We start from the raw sequence: 21,570 nt of genomic DNA, 5'->3' as shown, positions 1-21,570 counted from the left end.
ACCACTCACCTCCCAAGACCTTCCCTAAGACCAGTTTATCTGTAGACCCTAGGCCTTTAAATCCATGTGGCTAGCTCTCTACACTCACATAGGATATCCAGAGATCTCTTTTTTCTGAAGGTTGGGGCCCTAGTATCAACACACTTAAGAGTTAGGAATAGACCCAATTGGCACAACGTAAGGGGGAAAAGCCAATTCTGCCCCCCAATGGATACTTAGCAATGTCTGGAAGCATTTTTTTTTTCTGTCACAACTAGGGGTGTTGCTCCTGGCATATAGCAGGCAGAGGCCAGGCATGCTGGTCAATACCCCACAATGCACAGGATGACCCACAATAATTAAGTATCCTGCACAAAATATCAACACTGCTGCGGTGAGGAAATCCTGCTCTAGAAGGAACAAGACAAAGTACCCAGAAGACCCACGCCCTCTACAAGTGATGGGAACATCACCACATTAGATCCAGACCCATCACAAATGCTTTCAGCATTACATTACATTACATTACATTACATTACAGAATTCTAAACTTATGCAGCACAGCCTCCTGCCCCGCAGCCATCCCAGAAGCATGTGGCAGCACGGCAGTGGCTCCAGAATGACCACATCACAAACTAAGGGAGCTGGCTGCCACATGGCTGCCTACTAATTTTAATCTCCCTTTCTCAAAGGTCATGAATATTTTCAGACCTCTTAGCACACACATATTGTGGACAGACTTGATCTATGTTGCTTCCAGTTGGCAAAGCATTCATTTGCCAGCACCCTGAGCCGTGTTACAGGCTTAACTTTGTCCCTGTCACTTTCCAAGGGACTTTCTAATCCATTATCCTAATTGGCAAATGATATCTAAGTACCAGAAGGCTAAGTGTCCACAATTATATTTATAATGAAAGCTTAATCTCCAAAAGAAAACAGTAATTCATTAAAACCGCCCTTCCCATGTGCCATTACAGTAGCCAGAAGTAAAAAAATGTGCTCCATGGTGAGGTACAAATTAGCTGCCTGAGCATGAAATGCAGACAAGACCAGAGGGGAACTAAGAGATGCACCCTGCTTGGTTCCAGTAAAGTTTTGTCCTTGCTGTACGCAGCATTGTCACATCCCTAGGAGAGGGGCAGTGGAGGAGACTGGGGCTAAGGGTCAGGGTCTTGGAGGGTGGGAAGCAGTCCTTCTGTGCCCTGCTCTGGCAGGCTTTTTTTTTTTTTTTTTTTCCAAGCAGATACATCAACTTTGGCTTCTATATCTTATCAACAACATTACAGGGAAACTGGACAAGGTTTCAGGAAGAAAAGGAAGACAAATCTATGGGTCTAATATTTCAGCTTGACTCACCATAATCCCAAATTCTTCTGCCCTTCTTACTCAAAGAGGTATTTTAGGCCCCACTATGTGCTGCGCGTTGTGCTAGGGAAGCTAATCGTAGCTGCCCTACCATGCTTACATAGGTCTTAACAGGTGCCCAATGGGGTTCTCAACACCTGATGTGGATTAACTCATTTAATGCCAACAGCCTTATGACTGTGTCATTTTACAGGGGAGAAAAGGGAGGCAGAGAGAAGTAACTTGCTCAAGATCACAAGCCTTTTAGTGGTAAAGCCAGGGTGTGAGCCGGTTGGACTAGCTCCATCCAATGTCTACCCTCCTACACGGGGACCAGCACTACCACACAAGAGCCACCAATTACTACGTGCAGGGGGTTATGACAAGCACTTGATGTGCCCCATCTCCTCTGTAGGGGGCATGCAAGGTCATCCATCATTTTCCCTGTGGTGTGGCGGGGCATGTGAGGGAAGCCCCAAAGTCTGAATAGAAGTCAACCAACAGGGCACAGAGTCATGGGCCAAATGGCCTGTCTAGGAAGTCCCTAGGAGTCCTGCAGAGCTGAAGCTGGAGGGGCAGGACCTACATCATCTTACCCAGACCTCCAGCCCACCCCATGAGATGCACACAACAAGGACTCCCCCTTTACAAGAAAGTCACCTGAGGCCTGGGAAGATTAAGTAACCTACTCAAGGTCACATGCTACTGGAGTGATAAGACCAAGGCTCAACACATGCATGTCTCAGGACTTCTTAAGACCCAGGCCATGCCCCCTGTGGTTGGAGGCCTTGAACTTGCCTGAGCTCCAATTCCCTGAATTTGCCATTGTCCACAGTACCCCCTGCAGCACCTACCCCTGTTATGAAGAAGCCTCCCTGGGCAAGACCACCCCAACCTGGCTGAGGGATCCCTGTCTGGACTCTCCAGCACCCGTCAGCACCCCTTCAGATGCAGGGACCCTAGTGCTTGTGTGGGAAGAGGGCCAATTGTTGGCAAAGTGACTTCTCTCCACCTCTTCCATGAGCCCTCTCCCTCAGAAGCAGGTTGCTCGAGTGCCAAGGGCCTCTAACGTCCTCAAAATCCATACCAAGGAAAGGCTCTGAGCCTCAGCATACTACACACCTCTGCCTGAAGCACCCCCTCCTCAGGAGTATTGGCCTCATCACACGAAACCAGGCATTTTGCTCATGGGAAGAGGCTCCAGCATCAGAAACTGAACCCTGACTACAACTCCAGTTCTTGGGCTCTCTACCTTCCAGTTGCTCATTTCCCATGCATGGGCAATACCACTTACTGGTTAGAGTATTCATAGGCCATGTGTCACAGGCAGGAGGAATCAAAGCTAAGGCAGCGTCACTTCCTGTCCACACAGGTGAACTCCTGATCTTTCCAAGTTGGTTGCATTCATGAACGACACAGGTCATTCATCTGTGCGGTCCTGTCGTTATTTCTCCCCAAATCTTGCCATCAGTCAGTGCTTCCATAAATTCTGTTCCAGGATTATTCCAGGTCCCAGAGTTTGTGAGTTTAACTTCCCACTTTGCCCTCAGAACGCTGAGTGGAGAATCATGCCAGGCGTACTACAACCGTCACCATCTGGTTACATCAGTCACTAAACAAAGGGACTTTTCTAAAGCAAGTTTGCCACAGATGCTCTCGTCTCAAAACCGTGTGGGGTTCACACCTTGACACACCAAAGCCAGAGATCAGAGGACGATGTCCTACATCGCTTTTGTTATTTAAGGAAGTGTTTACCAAAAATACCCAAGTATAGAACGTGCTCCCAGATAAAAACAGGCAGAACTCAGGACAATGGCCATCATGCATGTCAGAACAAGACCCCAGCATGAACCAGGCTCCATCTCTTCTAGAACAGTGAGCCCAAAGAGAGCATCTGGCTGCACACCCCCCAACAGAGTCACATTTTATTTTAGACTCACTCCCTCTCTTTCACCTCAAATACTCCAGCCTTAAAAAGAAGAAAGCTCAGGGCACCTCCAGTTTTAATTTAGCCTGGCACGGCCACCCTGCTCCAAGCTGGAAACCCTGCAGAGAAGGCAGAAGCAGCTGCCGGTCATCTCCGCTCTGGACACATCATCCCTTTCTGCTGCACACACAGCTCATCTCTAAGCTACTTGGCAATGGCATTCTAGGCCTCTGGGAGAAGGGGAAGAGCTCAAGTACCCACATGCCTAACTCTTGAGCCTCATATACACAGAACTTCTCTGTGGGGCTCTAGGGGTCCACAAACCACACTGTGGTCTTTCCCTCCTGAGTTCAGAGGCCCATGGGAAAAGAGGCATGCCAGCCACACTGATGCAGCCTTACCACTGATGCCCCCTGGAGAGAACTGGCCTCCCATCCGTGGCCAGACAGGCTTCCTAGTGGTTCAGGCAATGACCCCTGGCCCATGCCGAGGGCAGGTTGCTCACCCATGGCTAAGCAAGGATCTTGAGGATTCTTACACTCAAAGAAAAGGGAAAACCTGGGCCTCACTGGATCACTGCCTTACCCCATGTCCACCCATCTCTCCCAGGGCAGGAGTGAGGGCAGGTGAGGGCAGCCCCAGCATCCTTCTGAGGAGCCAAGTAGAATTTCCTGCTCCTGTGCAAGTAAGGAAAGCAGGATTTAAGGATTCCCCTAAGATGTACCCCTATCAGAATCAAGTAAAAATCCATGCCACATCATCCTAGGGTCTATGTGCACAGGGAAGTTGTTTTTTTTAAGTTTTTACTTATTTTGAGAGAAACAGTGAGCAGGGGAGGGGAAGAGAGAGAGGGGGGGGAGGGAGGGAGGGAGGGAGGATATTCCAAGCAGGCTCTGTGCTGCCAGTGCAGAGCCTGACTCAGGGGTCCAACTCACAAACTGGGAGATCATAGCCTGAGCCAAAACCAAGAGTTGGATGCTCAATGCGCAGAGCCACCCAGGTGTCCCGCGAACATATTAAAAAAAAGAAAATCAATGCTCCAGGAAAGGACAATAACCAGTAACCATGTGAGTTCATTTGGGCACAAGGTGAGGACTTCTTCAACTCTTGGGTCTTGGACTGTTGCCTTCCTAAAGGAGTAAGGAAAGAAAAAAATGCACCTTGCAGCAACAGGCAACAACAAAAGCTGCCCATCCCACTCTGACATCCTGCCTTTTCATGGGGCCGAGCTCCAGTCCCAAAAGTATAGTTTGCCCATTTTCTGTTTGTATCTAAGAAACAACAGACCTGGGAGAGGCACTGGGGGGTCACTGGGGGTTTGTTTTTCCTCTGCTTAGCTCAAGCCTCACATCTAGTTTAAGAATCATAGAAGTCAGATTCTGTACACTTCAGGATCAGGAGAAATCAAGGGTACCATTAGAATTTTATGTGCAAACTTCCTTGGCGAATGACAAGGACGAGATTCAAGAGAAAGTTCAATGTAACCATCCTATTAAAGAGACAAAATATATACACATACACACTTGTTAAATGTGCATAGAAAATTCTCCACCTTTGAAATGAATTCTATCCCCAAGTTCAAGTGGAGAAATCGAGACTCAGGGGTTCTAGGACTAGCTCCTTGAAACCCAACTCCTTGTTCCTTCAAGGTCCCTTTACCCTTCCACCCTGAGAGAGAGGAAGGACCTCCATTCCTGCTCTTAAGAGTCACCTAGCATCCTTGGGAAATAGAACACAGGTCACACAGTTGGAGAAGAGGTGAATGGTCAGTATCCCATGCTGAACACACTGGGGACACAAGGCACGGGTGAGCCGAGCCCTTCTGGTGGGGAGTGAGAAATAGGAGATGCATGTGGGATCAAGCTCAGGTATCCAGTGGGCACAGCACACAGCAGATCCAGAACTCTAAGAGTTAGAAACTCCAAGCACACAGCTTCTAGTCAGAATCATGAGAGTGGATGGAAATGCCCCCCTTTTTGTACTGCGTGTACTTAACATGCCTATTTCCCTTACAGCACTTACCACGGTAGTGGCACCCAGTAGGCACCTAAGTAGTGATGAGTCACTCTCCAAAGCACGTGGAAAGCTAGACATTTCTGACATTACAGTAATATAAACAACAGTGATGTTTTCAATCCCACCCACCAGACACTGTTGACTCTTGACAGCAAAAGCATCAAAGCTCAAGTTCATGAAAATGGTGTAGCACTGCCAGATGCCAGGTTCTGGACCTAAGACAGCTGCATGGCTCATCAGTGCTTTCCGCAGTTCAGAGGGGAAGCTTGAGGGTCTCCCGTCTTGGAAAAGTCAATGCCACGTCCCAGGTGTAACTGCCTGACCATGCTGATTCTGCAGTTAGAATCCTGCCTGTCACTGCTCCTCCCTCACCCACCTTCTCCCCTAAACTAGGACACCCCTAAGAGGAGCCAACACCCTCAGCTACAATCTGGATGCCCAGATCTTAGCAGGACTGCTCCAGGGTATCTGCTCTTTCATTTCTTACTTATTTTTGTCTCCTAAGCCATTTAAATCACATGAAAACATCCTAAAGGAGGGTTATATTTTATACATGTATATAAATATATTTATATGTACATATTATATATAATATGTATTACATACTGTTACATTTTAAATATTTAATCTTGGACAAGAACCATATGATCCTCTCAACAGATCCAGAGAAAGCATTTGACAAAATACAGCACCCTTTCTTGATAAAAACCTTCAAGAAAGCAGGGGTAGAAGGATCATACCTTGAGATCATAAAAGCCATACATGAAAGACCAATGCTAATATCATCCTGTGAAAAACGGAGTTTTCCCCCTAAGGTTAGGAACAAGACAGGGATGTCCATTCTCACCACTATTATTCAACGTAGTATTGAAGTCTTAGCCTCTGCAATCAGACAACACAAAGAAATAAAAGGCATCCAAATCGGCCAGGAGGAGGTCAAACTTTCACTCTTCGCAGATGACATGATACTCTATATGGAAAACCCTTAAGATTCCACCAAAAAACTGCTAGAACTGATCCATGAATTCAGCAAAGTTGCAGGATATAAAATCAATGCACAGAAATCGGTTGCATCCCTATTCACCAACAATGAAGCAACAGAAAGAGAAATCAAGGAATCAATCCCATTTACAGTTGCACCAAAAACCATAAAATACCTAGGAATAAATCTAACCAAAGAGGTGAAAAATCTATACACTGAATGCTATAGAAAGCTTAGGAAAGAAATTGAAGACAAAAAAATGGAAAAAGATTTCATGCTCCTGAACAGGAAGAACAAATATTGTTAAAATGTCAATACTACCCAAAGCAATCTACACATTCAATGCAATCCCTATCAAAATATCACCAGCATTCTTCACAGAGCTAGAACAAATAAGCCTAACATTTGTATGGAACCAGAAAAGGCCCCAAATAGCCAAAGCAATCTTGAAAAAGAAAACCAAAGCAGGAGGCATCACAATCCCAGACTTCAAGCTATTCTACAAAGCCATAATCATCAAGACAGGATGGTACTGGCACAAAAACAGACACTCAGATCAATGAAACAGAATAGAGAACCCAGAAATGGACCCACAAGCACATGGCCAACTAACCTTTGACAAAGCAGGAAAGAATATCCAGTGCAATAAAGACAGTCTCCTCAGCAAGTGGTGCTGGGAAAACCGGACGGCGACATGCAGAAGAATGAACCTGGACCACTTTCTTATACCATACACAAAAACTCAAAATGGATGAAAGACCTCAATGTAAGACAGGAAGCCATCAAAATCCTCGAGGAGAAAGCAGGCAAAAACCTGCCAAGTTGATCTTGGCTGCAGCAACTGCTCACTCAACACGTCTCCAGAGACAAGGGAAACCAGCAAAAATGAACAATTGGGACCTCATCAAAATAAAAAGCTTCTGCACAGCAAAGGAAACAATCAGCAAAACTAAAAGGCAACCAAGAGAATGGGAGAAGATATTTGCAAACGACGTATCAGATAAAGGGTTAGTATCCAAAATCTATAAAGAACTTACCAAACTCAACACCCAAAAAACAAATAATACAGTGAAGAAATGGGCAAAAGACATGAATAGATACCTCTCCGAAGAAGACATCCAGATGGCCAACCGACACATGAAAAAATGCTCAACATCACTCATCATCAGGGAAATACAAATCAAAACCACACTGATATACCACCTCACACCTGTCAGAATGGCTAACATTAACAACTCAGGCAACAACAGATGTTGGTGAGGATGCAGAGAAAGAGGATCTGTTTTGCATTATTGGTGGCAACGCAAGCTGGTGCAGCCACTCTGGAAAACAGTATGGAGGGTCCTCAAAAAACTAAAAATAGAACTACCCTACGACCCAGCAATTGCACTACTAGGCATTTATCCAAGGGATACAGGACTGCTGTTTCAAAGGGACACATGCACCCCAATGTTTACAGCAGCACTATCAACAATAGCCACGGTATGGAAAGAGCCCAAATGTCCATCCATGGATGAATGGATAAAGAAGATGTGGTATATATACACAATAGAGTATTACTCGGCAATCCAAAAGAATGAAATCTTGACATTTGCAAGTATGTGGATAGAACTGGAGGGTATTATGCTAAGTGAAATTAGTCAGAGAAAGACAAACATTATACGACCTCATTCCTGAGGACTTCAAGAGGCAAAACAGAAGAACATAAGGAAAGGGAAACAAAAATAATATAAAAACAGGGAGACAGGGAGGGGGACAAAACAGAAGAGACTCATAAATATGGAGAACAGAGGGTTACAGGAGGGGGTGTGGGAGGGGGGATGGGCTAAATGGGTAAGGGGCATTAAGGAGTCTGAAATCATTGTTTTACTATATGCTAATTTGGATACAAATTTAAAAAATAAATAAAATTTAAAATAATAAATAAATATTTAATCTTGGATTCTAGGTACAACCTCATCTGGAGGTGACATCACAAGTCCTTCCCATGAGGCCCAAGTCAGCAGCGCCCCCACCCCCCACCCCTTGAGCTGGACTCAGTACTCCAAATCCCCCACACCCCCGAGCCAGATGCCACAGCCTGGGACCACTTAAGAGTCCTGATGAAGGCCAAGTCTGGAGTCAGATCCCAGAAAGGACTGAACTGCAAACTCTGGATGACAGCTGAGGAAAGGCAGGGCTACAACTTGAACCCCAACACCAAACTGCCTTGGGAGTTGGGAGATGGGAGGATCACCATCCCAATACCTGCAGCAAAAGCATATACCACCAGTTCCACCCTTGAGAAGCCTGGCCTGAGCTCTTCCAGGCCATCTCAACAGACATGTCTCACTTCTAGAATCTACTATCTTCCACCAAAAAAAAAAAAAAAAAAAAAGTCCACAGCATGAATCTCATCAGTGACTCACTCTGGCCTTGGCAATTCCCAGCCAGGACAGCTTTGTGGAGCTCCTTGTCAAGTCCCTAATGGGCTGGTAATTGTTTTTATGGCTTTCTGATGAGGTGTGAAGTGCTCCAGGCTCTCTACATGCTTCCTGGTGGCTTCTGAAGCCCGGGAGCCACTGCCCAGTGATGGCAAGAAGCGCCTAGTCTACCCATCCCCAACCTCACCAGCCCCAGGACCCAAACTGCAGAACAGGAGATAGAAGAAAAGCTAGTGCATGCATTTTAGTGCATCACTTTAAAGTACCATCATTTTAAAGTACCCTGTGCCAGGCAAGTCATTAAAAAATCTTCCAGATACAGTCCACTCACAATTACTATTCCAGGTTATTTATGTGTCAAAAGTTTACCATCACTAGTGGAGTTGTAGACAAAACAAACATAAGTTTCTATTTTTTTGGTGCAGTTTGAACAGCTTATCCAATCATTCTGTAAATATCAACTCAGAATATTTTGACTACCTTTATAAGGCTTAGAACATAATTTTCCACTTTCAAGTTACACAATATAACTAGCACTTGGTGTTATGTTATGGTGTTTTCACTCCTTTTCACGCACCCAACTGTCTTATTTAATGGCGGAGCACATGCTCAGAAGCTTCACCCTCCCTCTCGGCGGTACCTTCAGAAGAACACCATCTGGGGACACACAGAAGGGTGCCATCAAGCTGCCTTCACTTCCACAAAACCCATTTAGTTTCAGTGAAGATTGGAGTATTTCAGCAAACATGCTGATCATTCGATGCTTGCCCAAAGTGGAACACCCTACAATGTATCAAAACCAGGATAGCTGAAGAGAAGAAAACCACAGAGTGCAAGGCCACTAGTTCAACAGGAATTGTGGACTCAGGACGGCCAACTCCATCCCACAGCATCAAGTAACATGTGAACAGAAACATACTGACCTGTAGTTTCAAACCTGTCGGCGAAGCAGAAAAGGATAGGGGCTATATCACACATTAAACACCTTAGTTGAGCATTATTTGGGTTTTATATTTAAGAATTTGACAATGTCTTTCCCTAGTTTAATATTTAATACCATTCTGAGATCCAATTCTGGAAAAGGAAGGTCCTTCAAGAATTGGGGGCAAGACATACATGGCATCCAAGGGAGTTCTGTCTCTAAACACGCCGGACACTCCCCACGTACCTTCCTTTGAGAACCACTGGGCATTCCCATCGCTCTAACAACTTGTAAAGCAACAACACACAAAACTGCTAAGAACAATGATGATATTTACCACCATTTGCCCCAGGTAGTACCCCCTGAGCACCATGCTTGTACTGTGCACATACTAGCTCCATCACTGCCAGGAGGGGGGCACCAGGGCTCCCTTGTCCTTCCCGTTATCAATAAGCAGACAGACCTAACAAGGCTGAAGGTGGGAGAGGTAGCAGTGGATGCCCCAGGCCCCACTCACAGTGCTCTGCCTGGCACACCTGCAGGCCACGAGCGGTCACAAGCGCTGTGCTTCTGGATCCACACCGTACCCCACAGAGCCCGGGGCCCTCCTGCGAACTCTTGAAAATGACACTCCGCCCACTCCCCCAGATTTGTTACTTTCTATTTACTTTCACGTTCTACTTACTGCCTTTTCTTCCTAAGAAAATACCAAAGAAATTCATTTCTGAAATAAATGCATTAAACACACATCAGTACCATGACCCTTTTAGCAGCTCTTTTGGGTTCCTGGACCAGATCGCAACATAGGCGTGTGTAGGCTTCCCCGCACCACATACCAGTTAGACACCAGCTAAGTGCCCTACAATTCAACTCAACTTGGACACCATCTACCTGTGGAGAACTTCAAGTACCACAGGTTAAAGGATCAGTCTTACAAGACTGTGCACCCTACTTCAAACACTAATAGCCAACTCAGGTTGTCATCTGTGCCCCTGATCTACCAGCTTTTGATCAGAGGTTCGAATGAAGCTCTCGTTGAGTTTGATGAATTCGATACACAGAACTCAAACATTTTACTTGACTACCAGTTTATTAGAAAAGAATGTAACTCAAGAATAGACACGTGGCAGGGATGTATACAGCAAGATATGAGAGAGGGGTACGGCCCCTCCATAATCTCTCCAGATGTGCCACTCTTCCTGAATCTCCCTGTGTCCGCCAACCAGCAAGTTCTCTGAACCTCATCCTTTTGGGGTTTTACAGAGCCTTCATTATAGGCATGAGTGATTGAATCACTCACCAACGGCTAAAAGGTAAGGGATGCAACTCAAAGTTCTAAGCTGTCCAATCACATGGTTGGTAACCCACCCCCATCCTTAGGTGGAGATCAAGACACCTCATTAACAAAAAGAATATTCTGTTGCTCTCCTCGCTTAAATTTCACAGGTTTTAGGAGCTTTGTGCCACAAACAGGATCAAGTTCAAATATTTATCCTATATCACTATCACAGTAGGTTTCTTCAATCAACAAATACTATGGGGTCTGCTCCTATGGTGTGGACACAAAACAGCCCACCTTCAAATGCTCAAGAGCTAACTGCTACCTGGAACATAAACCCTACCTCCTATATCTTCCCAGGTAAGGACCAGACCTCCACACCAAGAGCAGGAAGACTCCCAGCCTCCAGCCCAGAACATTTGTGTTCCTTTCCAGGAGCTCCAAAAGCCAGAGCTGCCAGCATGTAGTTCTGATCAGTTAGGAGCCTTAGTTTCCAGGTCTTCCCAACAAGAAGTCCAAAATGAGAAGCCAAGTCCAGCTGATCAAGATGGAAGTCTGAAAAGGGACACAGACATTCCGGCTTCTTCTACAGCAGTTAGCAGCCTGGCTTGGAAAAGGGAGTTTCAGCTGCACAACAAAACATTATCAGCTCTTGAAGGATGAAATCCATTTTTTCCTCAGATCCTAGGACCGTCTACGAATCACACCAGAACTGCACTAGAAAACCGTCCTTCGAAGCCTGGTGAAACTTTGCTTCGGGAAAGTATTTTGGAAGCCCTATCTAGAGGTTTTGTCAGCACTTCAGACCTCTCAGACCAGAAGGGTTGCACCAGGCTCTGTAACCATGTGTACAGAAAAGAGCCGAAGACCATTTAAAAATGTCCTAAAAAGCAAAGAACAGGCCGGTAGAAAGAGCACTAGTCAGGAAATTAAGAGAGATTCAGGCCTTAGTTCCCCCACCTCCCAGGATGGGACCTTGATATCACATCCAGATCTTCTGGAGGCCTCAAGTCTCTTAGCCCCTCCCACAGCTCCAGAGAACTAGTGAGGGTCTGTGGGACCAAAGGTGGGTAAAGACCCAACTGCCAAGGTGCCACTCTGTGAACATGGTTCACATTACTTTTTTAAAAATGGCCAAGGTTAACAATCTACAATTTTGTAGACTTCTTCTCCAACTATCTTTGTGACATTTTACAACTTGAAATACTTGCAAATACATTATCTATTTTTCAGGGTGATAGTAAGTCGGCCATTGAATCTACAGTGGAATCTTCTTAAACGGCTAAGAAATGACTCAACTATCAACCACCTAATGCTGTACGTTGTCACAAAGATTTCCCTGAATCCATGTAAAATGGATCCTCTCCTGCCCACACCATCACAGCCGTTACTAGGATGCAGATAAATCACATCACCTCACAGTACATTGAACAGAATGTTTTCTTTTTTTCAATTATACTAACACGATTGCAATTACGCTCACCTTTTTTAGTTTCTCCTTTGCTGTTCTGTCACTATTACCCTGGCACGTGAACTGAGACTCCAGCACTTGTAACCAATTCCCAAACACCTTTATCTCCTTTGAATTAGATCTTGAACCGGCTGCATGTTTTGACTCAACACTAATGTTTTCCATGTGTTCTTATTCCCAAATTAAAATTCTTCCCATTTGGTATTTCTAGCACAACAGCAATCAGTAAAACATGCCCAGAATCCCCACCCAAGAATCCATTTTCTCCAAGTCCCTCAGCAAGACCCGAAAAACATAGGTGCCCACCCAATCCTTGAAGAACCTCCACGTAACAAGGTATCTGCAAGCCATCCGACCTGCTATCAAAATCTCTAGTAACCAGACAAATCACTTTGTTTCCTGACATGCTTTTGCTGTTCCATGAGCAAAAAAGAAGCTGTTTCTTCACGGGGAGAGCCACAGGTGCAGAGAGCTCGCCACCAGAGGCTGCATTACATCCCCCAGGCAGCTCAGAGCCTGAAGTAAAAAAGCGTCTGTAGCAACACTCTAGAACTTGTTCAAAAGCATGGTGGTTTCCTTCTCAGGGGTTGTTTTTCTGGATACAACTAAAGGTTCTGCTGGACAGCAACTTTGGAATCTAGCTGACAAGTTTGAACCATATGCTGGCTTGTAACATCTGTTACAGGTCTCCCCACTACTATGACTCCATTCTCCCGAGTCAATTTCTGCCAAAATTTCATGTTCCTTGTCAAGGATGTAAGCCATTATTAGGACAGTGCAAAGTAAACATCGATAATGGTTCTAAGGCAATGCTCAAATTTTATACAACCAACTAGGGATCTTCAGAGATCAAAGGTGACAAAGAAGCCATGAATAATTTAAATAAAGTCAAAAGGGGAGAGTAAGGACACAAATGTGACCTTAAGAGACCTTGTGTAGGTGCTTTTCTTTCTTGTGGGTCAATCCACATTTGCTCAGATTTCCTTCCTCTTAATTCCCATAGCTGACCTGAGTTTCCAGCTGGATCTAGAAGGTTCCCAGGCAAATCCTCTCATAGGTGCGTCTCCTTTTTTTTTATTCACCCCCTGTATTTATGTTTACCGGCATGTCCGTAGATAGTAGAGTTATTCTTTAAGTTCATTCTCTACATGTTTTTAGTTTGGGGCAACAAACCATTCCTGACTGTGTACTGTCCACATCTTTATGTGAATAGATTTGACAGAACTGAATAGCTAGGAGTATTTAAACACCAAACCCTGGGGCAGTTTAACCACCTAATGGAACATTCCACATCCTACCTCTACCCTTTCTCCCTTGGGGGAGAGGCGTATGGGCACATCTGTCAATCACTGTTTGGCCATAAGGCACCTTAGTGGTAGCCATCCACAGAGTGGAGAGTCTGACAAGCTGACTTCTCCCAGCCCAGACCCAATGGCCTTCTAGACACACGAGCATTCTGTGGGGCCTGCACCTGGGGGCTGAAGTAGATTAATAGGAACCAGATGACGGGAGATATTTATCTGATTAGCCCAGAGGGCCCATTTTTACCCAGATAACAGAACTCTGGGTAACAGCAGGTCACAGACTTGATGGGGTGTAAAAGGGAGATTTAAAAAGATTTATAAGCACTAAAAGTCTCCTGTAGCAAAGAGAGACTCAGGATTTCAAATCTGACCACAATTTGTGCCAAGGCAGTGGCTAGCCACTTGGGGATCCCAGAAAGAAGGCTGGGATGGGGGGGCACCTGGGTGGCTCAGTTGGTTAAGCATCTGACTCCTGGTTTCAGCTCAGGTCATGATCTCAAGGTTTCCTGAGTTCAAGCCCCATGTAGGACTCTGAACTAGCAGCATGGAGCCTTCTTGGGATTCCCTGTCTCCCTCTTTCTCTGCCTCTCCCCAAATAAACTTTAAAAAAAGAAGGCGGCTGGGATGGGAGATGGGCTCCAGGATTTCTGGACAACCAGTGGATCCCTACATCGAAGGACAGGAAATGTGACCCACTGTCCCTAACCCCACAAGGGAAGACTATGACCAGGAAACTAGGAGCCTAGCCACTGTGACATCCACAAACAGGGCAGGAGGAAACCTCTGCCAAGGCCACAGAGTAAAGGTAAGAGCAGAAGCTGGCACCTGGGAGGACATAGGACTAAGTCAGCAAAAATCCCAGGCCCAAGACTTGAAGTCAGACACATCAGGGCAGGGGGGCCAAAAGGAGAAAGAACGGCTGGGGTGGGGGGCTGCTTCTGGTCAGAGCGCAACCTATTTTACAGTTTTCCCAGTCACCCAGCAGGCCTTGGGGAGCTGCCACCTATAACATGGGGCCAGCAACACCTACACGGACAGAGGGTCAGCACATCCAAGCTAGAAGGGCTCCACATCCACTGCACAAGCTTCAGGTGTCTCAGCACCCACCGTGGTAAGGGGCACCTCATCTTTACTAGCTAATATACAAATACCACCAGGTGTTAAGCCCAAGAGAGTCCAAAAGGCATTTTGAGGTTTGCAGAAGGAAACGTAGTTTTCATGGGAATTCCAGAATCAAGAGGCAGTGAGGACCACATTGGAATCCAATTAACAGTCCAAACCCAGTGTCCTCTAACAGCCCACCTGAGGAGCAAGTGCAACATCAAAAAAGCAGCTGTAGGGAGGCCTCCGTGCAGGGCCAGGAGGGCTCGGCCACATAAAACCCCAGCTCAAACTTTACAAGCCACTCAGAAGCGGGCAAGTGGTACTCTGCCTGGTCAGAAAGCTCAGCAAGTGGGGAGAGAATAGGAGCCACGCTCATTCACAGGCTAAACAAGGCAGAGCCTGAGAAAAGGATTAGAGAACAAAAAGGGGGGTGGTCAGGGATCATGGGTAGAGTTCCCCTCTCCAACTTCTAAACACAGAACCCATACTGTAGCCAGAGAAGATTCAGACCCTAGGCAGAACCTGTAGCTCACCGGGAGCCCCTGAGCCGTCAGGCACACCACACAGACTCTCACACCACCTCCATCACTACCAACCAAAGCCAACCCTGATCCAAGACCTTTAACCAGCAAGGCAGCACACAGCTACAGGAACCTTCTCAACACCGTGCCCCAGGGAGCAGCCCCCTCTCAAACAGCTAGCACCTGAGCTGAATCCCCTCAGTCACTCCTGCTCTAGAAGATTCTTCTTGAAACGCTGCCCACTCCCTCCATTTGTCATTAGCCCCGTTGCTGGAACAGCACAGCACGAAGCACAGAGCCGGAGGACTCCACTCCGGAGAAGAAAAGGCCTGGCAAATGCTATCTGGAAGCCTCATTCTGTTGTCTATGTTGCTGGAAATGGACTACTTTTTCATCCATGGATGAAGCAGCCTTCTCCAAATGTGCTTTTCTCGCCTCTACACATGTCCTCTCTCAGTGATTTGACCTTTTACGAGCAAGGAGACTAACCTCATGGAGAGATTAGCCACTTCAGCTACCTCGCCAGTTTCTGCCTTCCTCACCTCTATCTTCATGGGCAGACCTCATCATCTGCTAGGTTTTGGGGAAACCCCTCTAAAGGCTCTAAAAATCCTTTGTACCAGGTTGTTCTTCACAACTACAATCAGAAATTATACTTTGCCATCTCAAGCCAATGTATCCTTTTAATTCAACGCTGGATATCTTAAAGTGTCCACCTTACAGGTCGCAGACCATCACTTGATAGGGTTTACTTATTCTCTCAATGAGAAGACAGGGTCTGGTCCAGAAAACTGAAGCAGAAGTTTTAAGCCCAACAAAATGCTTTTGAAGTAAGCCAGTAGAAAACCCTCAGAAAACACCTTTAGAATCCTAAGGATTTCAAACCCTTTGTTTTTAAATCCTCAATTCCATTTATTATCCCTACAATTATTCTGCACCTTTTCTCTTCAAGAGGAGATTGAGTCATCAGAGCCAGCTGGCCCTCTGAACATTTTTCTGGTGTCTGGAAATAAGATCACTTGCAGGGACCAACTAATTTATTTTCTCTAGCTAACCTCATAAAAATGCAGACCTTAATGCCAATCAGGTTTTTTTTTCCTCCATCTGTATCTAAGTTCATGCCTACAACAGGACCATCAGTTTAAGGGATGGAAGCTAGTCATGCATCGTTTGCTGCAACATTTCATCAAGTGGTCATACCCAAAATGTACAAAGAAATAAGAATGAGAGTGGAGAAGAGCAAAGAGGTACAAATAGCTTAAGGGTCTCTCTCCACACCAAAATCCCATTCCAACTTCCTGCTTCAGCACTGCTGCACTATCAGAAAAGGCCTCTGTTGGCTGCCAGCCATGACCTTCAAAGCAGCGTCCAGTGGCCTTTACTTTTTGGGAGATTGGCTCGGTTGCTGACCACAAAGGCTCCACGCCACTCTTGTCCCAACTGGGTACAGAGTTCCAAAGTTAACACTGGAGAATTCCAACGGCAGGTCACCTCCAATTCATCAACATGCAGTCCTGGATTCTAAACATTCCTACACTTAATAGGAAGTAAGAGGATTGTAGGGTGTAAAAAACGTTTTGGAGAAATTTACTCGATAGCATTTTAAACCCGAGCCCAAACCGATCCTGGATCCTTCCAGCCCAATCGTGTGGCGGGAAAGGGGTCGTTGAGGAAGTGGCATATGGTGCCAGGCCTAAGAACAGTCATTGTCTGATGTCTGTAATAGCTTAACCATGGCTTATATGGCAAGGATGGAAACCATCTGGAAAAGAAACAAGGACTCAACCAACTATTATGAAAAAGGTTTTCCCCCCACTTGTCATGTTTTCTTTTTCTCCTTTCAACTGAAGATTGTTCCAGGTTTGGTTTATCCATCCCAAAGAAATCTCATCTAATATTGCCATTTGGAAAGGAAAAGAATATGTCACAATGGGGGTTGGTATTTCATACACATCACACATACATTCCATTTTCTATACATAACCAAAGGATAATATTTAGTGCTGTTACAATAAATCTATTCCAGATCTTGCCAATAATAGGAAACGGAACAAGAAAGGGTTTTTTTTTTTTTTTTTTAATACAAAGGAAAAGCTTTGACTCTTGGGTACCCATGTTAAGTTATACAGTCAAGCCCTCCCATCTGACACAATTGGGGCTGAGGTAATGAGTGGTGAGAACTAATTAAAGCACAAAATCCTTTTAAGGTAACAAATACCTTAAAACTTTATTTAATCTGCAGCTATCAAAATTGACCATCCCGGTTTGCCTGTTATGAGATATGGCACGGTAAGGGTGTACACTTTCACACCCAAGCTATGGGTGTGAAAAGGTCATTTCAAGCTATGACCTTTCTTTGACTAAGAGTCTACTAACTAGAATTATCTGTGGACCTTCTGTCATGAACTCCTCCAATGATGTGGTCTGGGATTTCCAATCCCTGTTTCTGTGAAATCGAGCAAGAACGGAGATACTTGTGAAGACTAGAGCCCTTCTGGATTTTTTCCCATGTTCCCCAACTCTTAATAGATGTCCCAACCCACCTATGTTGATGAATGCTTTGATAGTAACTAGTTTTGAATCTTGTCCAAACTATTCCATGTATTTTGAAAGCAGTGATTTTTATACTCCTGTTTAATCCGTTTATAAGATATTCACCTACTATTTCATCCCATTACTTAAGTCCAATAGCAAGCGCAATTGGCATAAGGAGGCTGGGGAACAAACACACCGATCCTGTCAGCACCTGGTTCAAGCACTCCAGCAGGAAAGCATGTGTGTCTTGGGAGAGCCCTGGACCAGCTGCTGGTGCTCGGTGTGCTATGGGGATAAGTTATGTGTTTTACATGCCACATGTATTACACGAGACTGTAGAATACCCAGGTTAATGCAAGTCAATAACATAGCTGTTTAAAAAACTGTACTTGAAATATTTGTATTCCAAAAAAAGTGCATTTACCTAACAGGAATTAGTTCATTAGGATTCTGATCTAGCCTATTTTAGTGTTCATTTGCTTTGCCCTGCCTACTCTCATGGGAAATACCAATTCATATTCCTGTCCCCTATCTCTACTGGTTATCAGCTATACTTCAATATTTCACTTCAATGGTATTCAGCACCTTATATGTTGGAATTTGTTCTAGATCTGGATTTGGGGGAAGGTGGGGTCATGCCAAGTCCTAGGTCACAGACCTTTTCATCAGGTAGATTTATATATATATATATACATATATATATATATATATATATATATATATATATATATATATATATATATAAAACGGGAAAAAGTGTCAAGCAGGTGATAAAGCTAATAATTAAATATATATTGCCTATTTCTATAGTACAGAGTTCACGGTCACTCAGTGCTACAGGCAGCTGACACGTCAACAGCCACTACTGAGGCTCCCACAGACCTCACTGTTTCCAACATGATCAGGAACCCTCCCACCCCTGAGGTGTAGGAGTCTGCTATACAATTACTCGCTGGCCACAAAAGTTGTCACCCGAGACCCTAACCTCCTTGTACACCTAATACCAGATGACTTTAAATTACACAGTTGCCCTCTACCTTCATCCCCTCCCTCCTTCCATCCCTGGTTCTCCAACAAGGAAATAGGGAGGAAGTGAAGGGACCAGAAACTATCCCTTCCACTCCACTCAGTTACCACATCCTAGGTATAGACTGGGCCTCTAGAAGATGACTTATGCGCTCTTAATTAGTGTCCTGAATTAAGACCACAACCTGAATAAAAGCACAACTATTCAAACATGGAAATTTTCTACGTATAAAATAATTTATAGTTTTTTTTCTTCTCTTTATGTTACTAGATACTTGCCTCAACTTGACCTGATGCCAGGAGGAAATCAGGCCCCGGTTTGAGATACCTTTCACATAAAAATTGTCCACGTCACATAAGTAACTGCTTTCGTTGCCATTCAACCCACATGTATAGATGGGGAAAACAACAGGTACAGGAAAATGGCTGCAGGAATGGCCCCAGTAGGGTTCTGGTATGATCACTGGCAAACCATTCTGAACCACAAGTACATCCACTTGACACGATATTGCTTTCGATCTACAGACGCCCCATCCTACGCTAACCTGAGATTTCCCTGTCACCTGAGCACAGCCTGGAGGCTCAGCCCCCACTTCTTCACAGCGAGCTTCATGGAGCCACCAGAAGGCATGTGAATATCACTTCAATTGGCTGGAGGTTCACACTAACACAACCCCATCAAGAATCTCATCAACAATCTGTCTTACCTCAAGCTCTGCTAACCAAAAAGCAAAGGAAGTTGCAATGAAACAGGGCTTCAAAAACTATTGCCAAAAATGACTTCACTAAACTAATCACCTGTGGTAAGGACTAACCCCAATGAATAGCATACTCCCAAGTATTTTATTGGGATTAACATTTAGATGACATTTCTTATGACACATTTAATCACTCGAGGGCCGATGGCAAGTTCCCCTTCTGCACCTGTCACTCACCAATGCAGGCATGGACCCTCACGGACAGCTGTGTCCTCAGGACGATGCTGTGCTTTTTGCCCCGCCTAATGGAGACAGGAGACAAAATATACATGGGTATCAGAACAGTCACCAAAAAGACACATACATGCTATCAATCAGCTTTAAGGTTCTGGCACACCCACCTCCAAGAGATTCTAGATCAGCAGGGACCTGTACAGAACAAGAATTTATCCAGAAATAACATGTCACAGGGCTTTCCAGAAAATAAAACAATCCGGTTTGATTCTGTTGGATGGGCACACAGCTTTTATTACCAAACCTGGTCAACTCATCCCGTCCACAGAGTCTGCACATCCCCATGCTGGGACAATTTTAAGATCTGTGCCCAAGTGAAATCCCTGGAATAGGACAACACAAACCTGCTTGATCATTCCCCTGACCACGTTTACATTTTTTGGATATAGAAGAAGGACATACACAGTGGAGTCACCACAAAGAGCTGGCTTGCTGTCCATCAGGGCAATACTGTTACAGCTTTTACTCTTCGCTCACAGGAAGGTGGGAGTCTACCCAATAGCTATTTATTCTCAGGAATGCCAAGTTACGCCATGCTTTGTCTCACCTCCTCCTCTTTCTCACTTCAGGGAAGCAACCAGGATGGCCCTGTGCCCCAACTCTGCTCCCGGGGTCGGGGGGTGGGGGGTGGGAGTGGGGGGTCCTCCCACCCTGAGCTGAGAACTAAACCACATAGCAGTTAAGCTGATATATGGGAGAAAAGAGCAGACCTGTCTACCTAAAGGTAGCAAAGGCTTTGAGATTTGGACAAAGTGGGGAGCCGGTGGACAAAGATAAAATGGAGCCAGCCAACCAGCACAGTAGCAGATAACCTGCTGGCTCTCGAAGCTGCTGAACCCCCTGCCATCCCTCTTCTGGCAGCTCCTTTATCCCCATCAGGGCTTCCCCTACACACAGCCTGACAGTGCTTTCCTGCTTCCTGCACTTGTGGCTGTGTTGGAAGGAAGGGAACAAATCTGACCAAGGCACATGGTTAATATGGTGGTTATAAATTCACAATCACTGAAACAGTATATTTTATTCTCGAGACCAGGTAAGAGGACAAAGTATGGTTTTTAAAATGGTTTCTTTCAAAGGAGAAAGGAAAACCCCTTGCATAGTCCTGCAAGAGGAGGCAGTAGCCTCCACCCCAGCAGCTGCTTGTAAGCACAAGACCTACATTTATGGTCCCTTCAGATCCCTCCTTTCTACTTTGTGTTCATCTGATGCTTTCACATTTGCCATGTGCAAGGCACCAGGCTCAAGGAGCTTGTAACAAATACACAACACTTGACCCATCTTCACAAGGTTGGATTCCTATCAACCTAGACTTCAAGACTTTCTACACACACACACACACACACACACACACACACCCTTTTCCTCTTGACCATATAGATGTTGACACTCCCTCAGTTCTTGTGATCATACTAGAAAGTCCTAAGCGCATGGAACAGAATGAGGGAGAAGACTTCAGTGTGTTCTGGGAAAAGGCAACAGGAAAGGGGTTCCGGGACGGTGGGGCAGGGAGCAGCCACCAAGTGTGTAGTTTCACCCAGAGATGGGCAGAAGCCATGCTTGGAACAGTGACCAGAGAATCAAAGAGTGAAGGCCAGACCCTAATTATGAGTAATAGCCAACCCTAAGTCCACAGATCTGGAAGATTTTCTGTAACTCATGTTATCAGGAGTTATGAGTCAATAAATAAAGCATGGAGACAAAGTACATGCTTTAGATGCCCAGATGTGGGGGGAAAGTAGGGAATG

The 21,570-nt window shown here is 45.3% G+C and overlaps 1 protein-coding gene across 17 annotated transcripts in view; it reads right to left on the bottom strand.

The window, feature by feature from the left end:
* Nucleotides 1-21,570, bottom strand: part of FHOD3 (formin homology 2 domain containing 3) — a 470,560-nt gene that overhangs the window by 378,405 nt on the left and 70,585 nt on the right. For all 17 annotated transcript variants that reach the window (XM_023241882.2, XM_023241885.2, XM_045041338.1 and 14 more), the window contains exon 3: nt 19,769-19,833. In XM_023241882.2, the coding sequence (XP_023097650.2) occupies nt 19,769-19,833 (65 nt within the window). The remainder of the gene's footprint in view (nt 1-19,768; nt 19,834-21,570) is intronic.

Source organism: Felis catus, chromosome D3, assembly GCF_018350175.1.
Source record: "Felis catus isolate Fca126 chromosome D3, F.catus_Fca126_mat1.0, whole genome shotgun sequence".
Taxonomy (NCBI): Eukaryota; Metazoa; Chordata; class Mammalia; order Carnivora; family Felidae; genus Felis; species Felis catus.
Note: the sequence above shows the minus strand (reverse complement) of the source record. Positions and strands in the feature narration are given on the sequence as shown.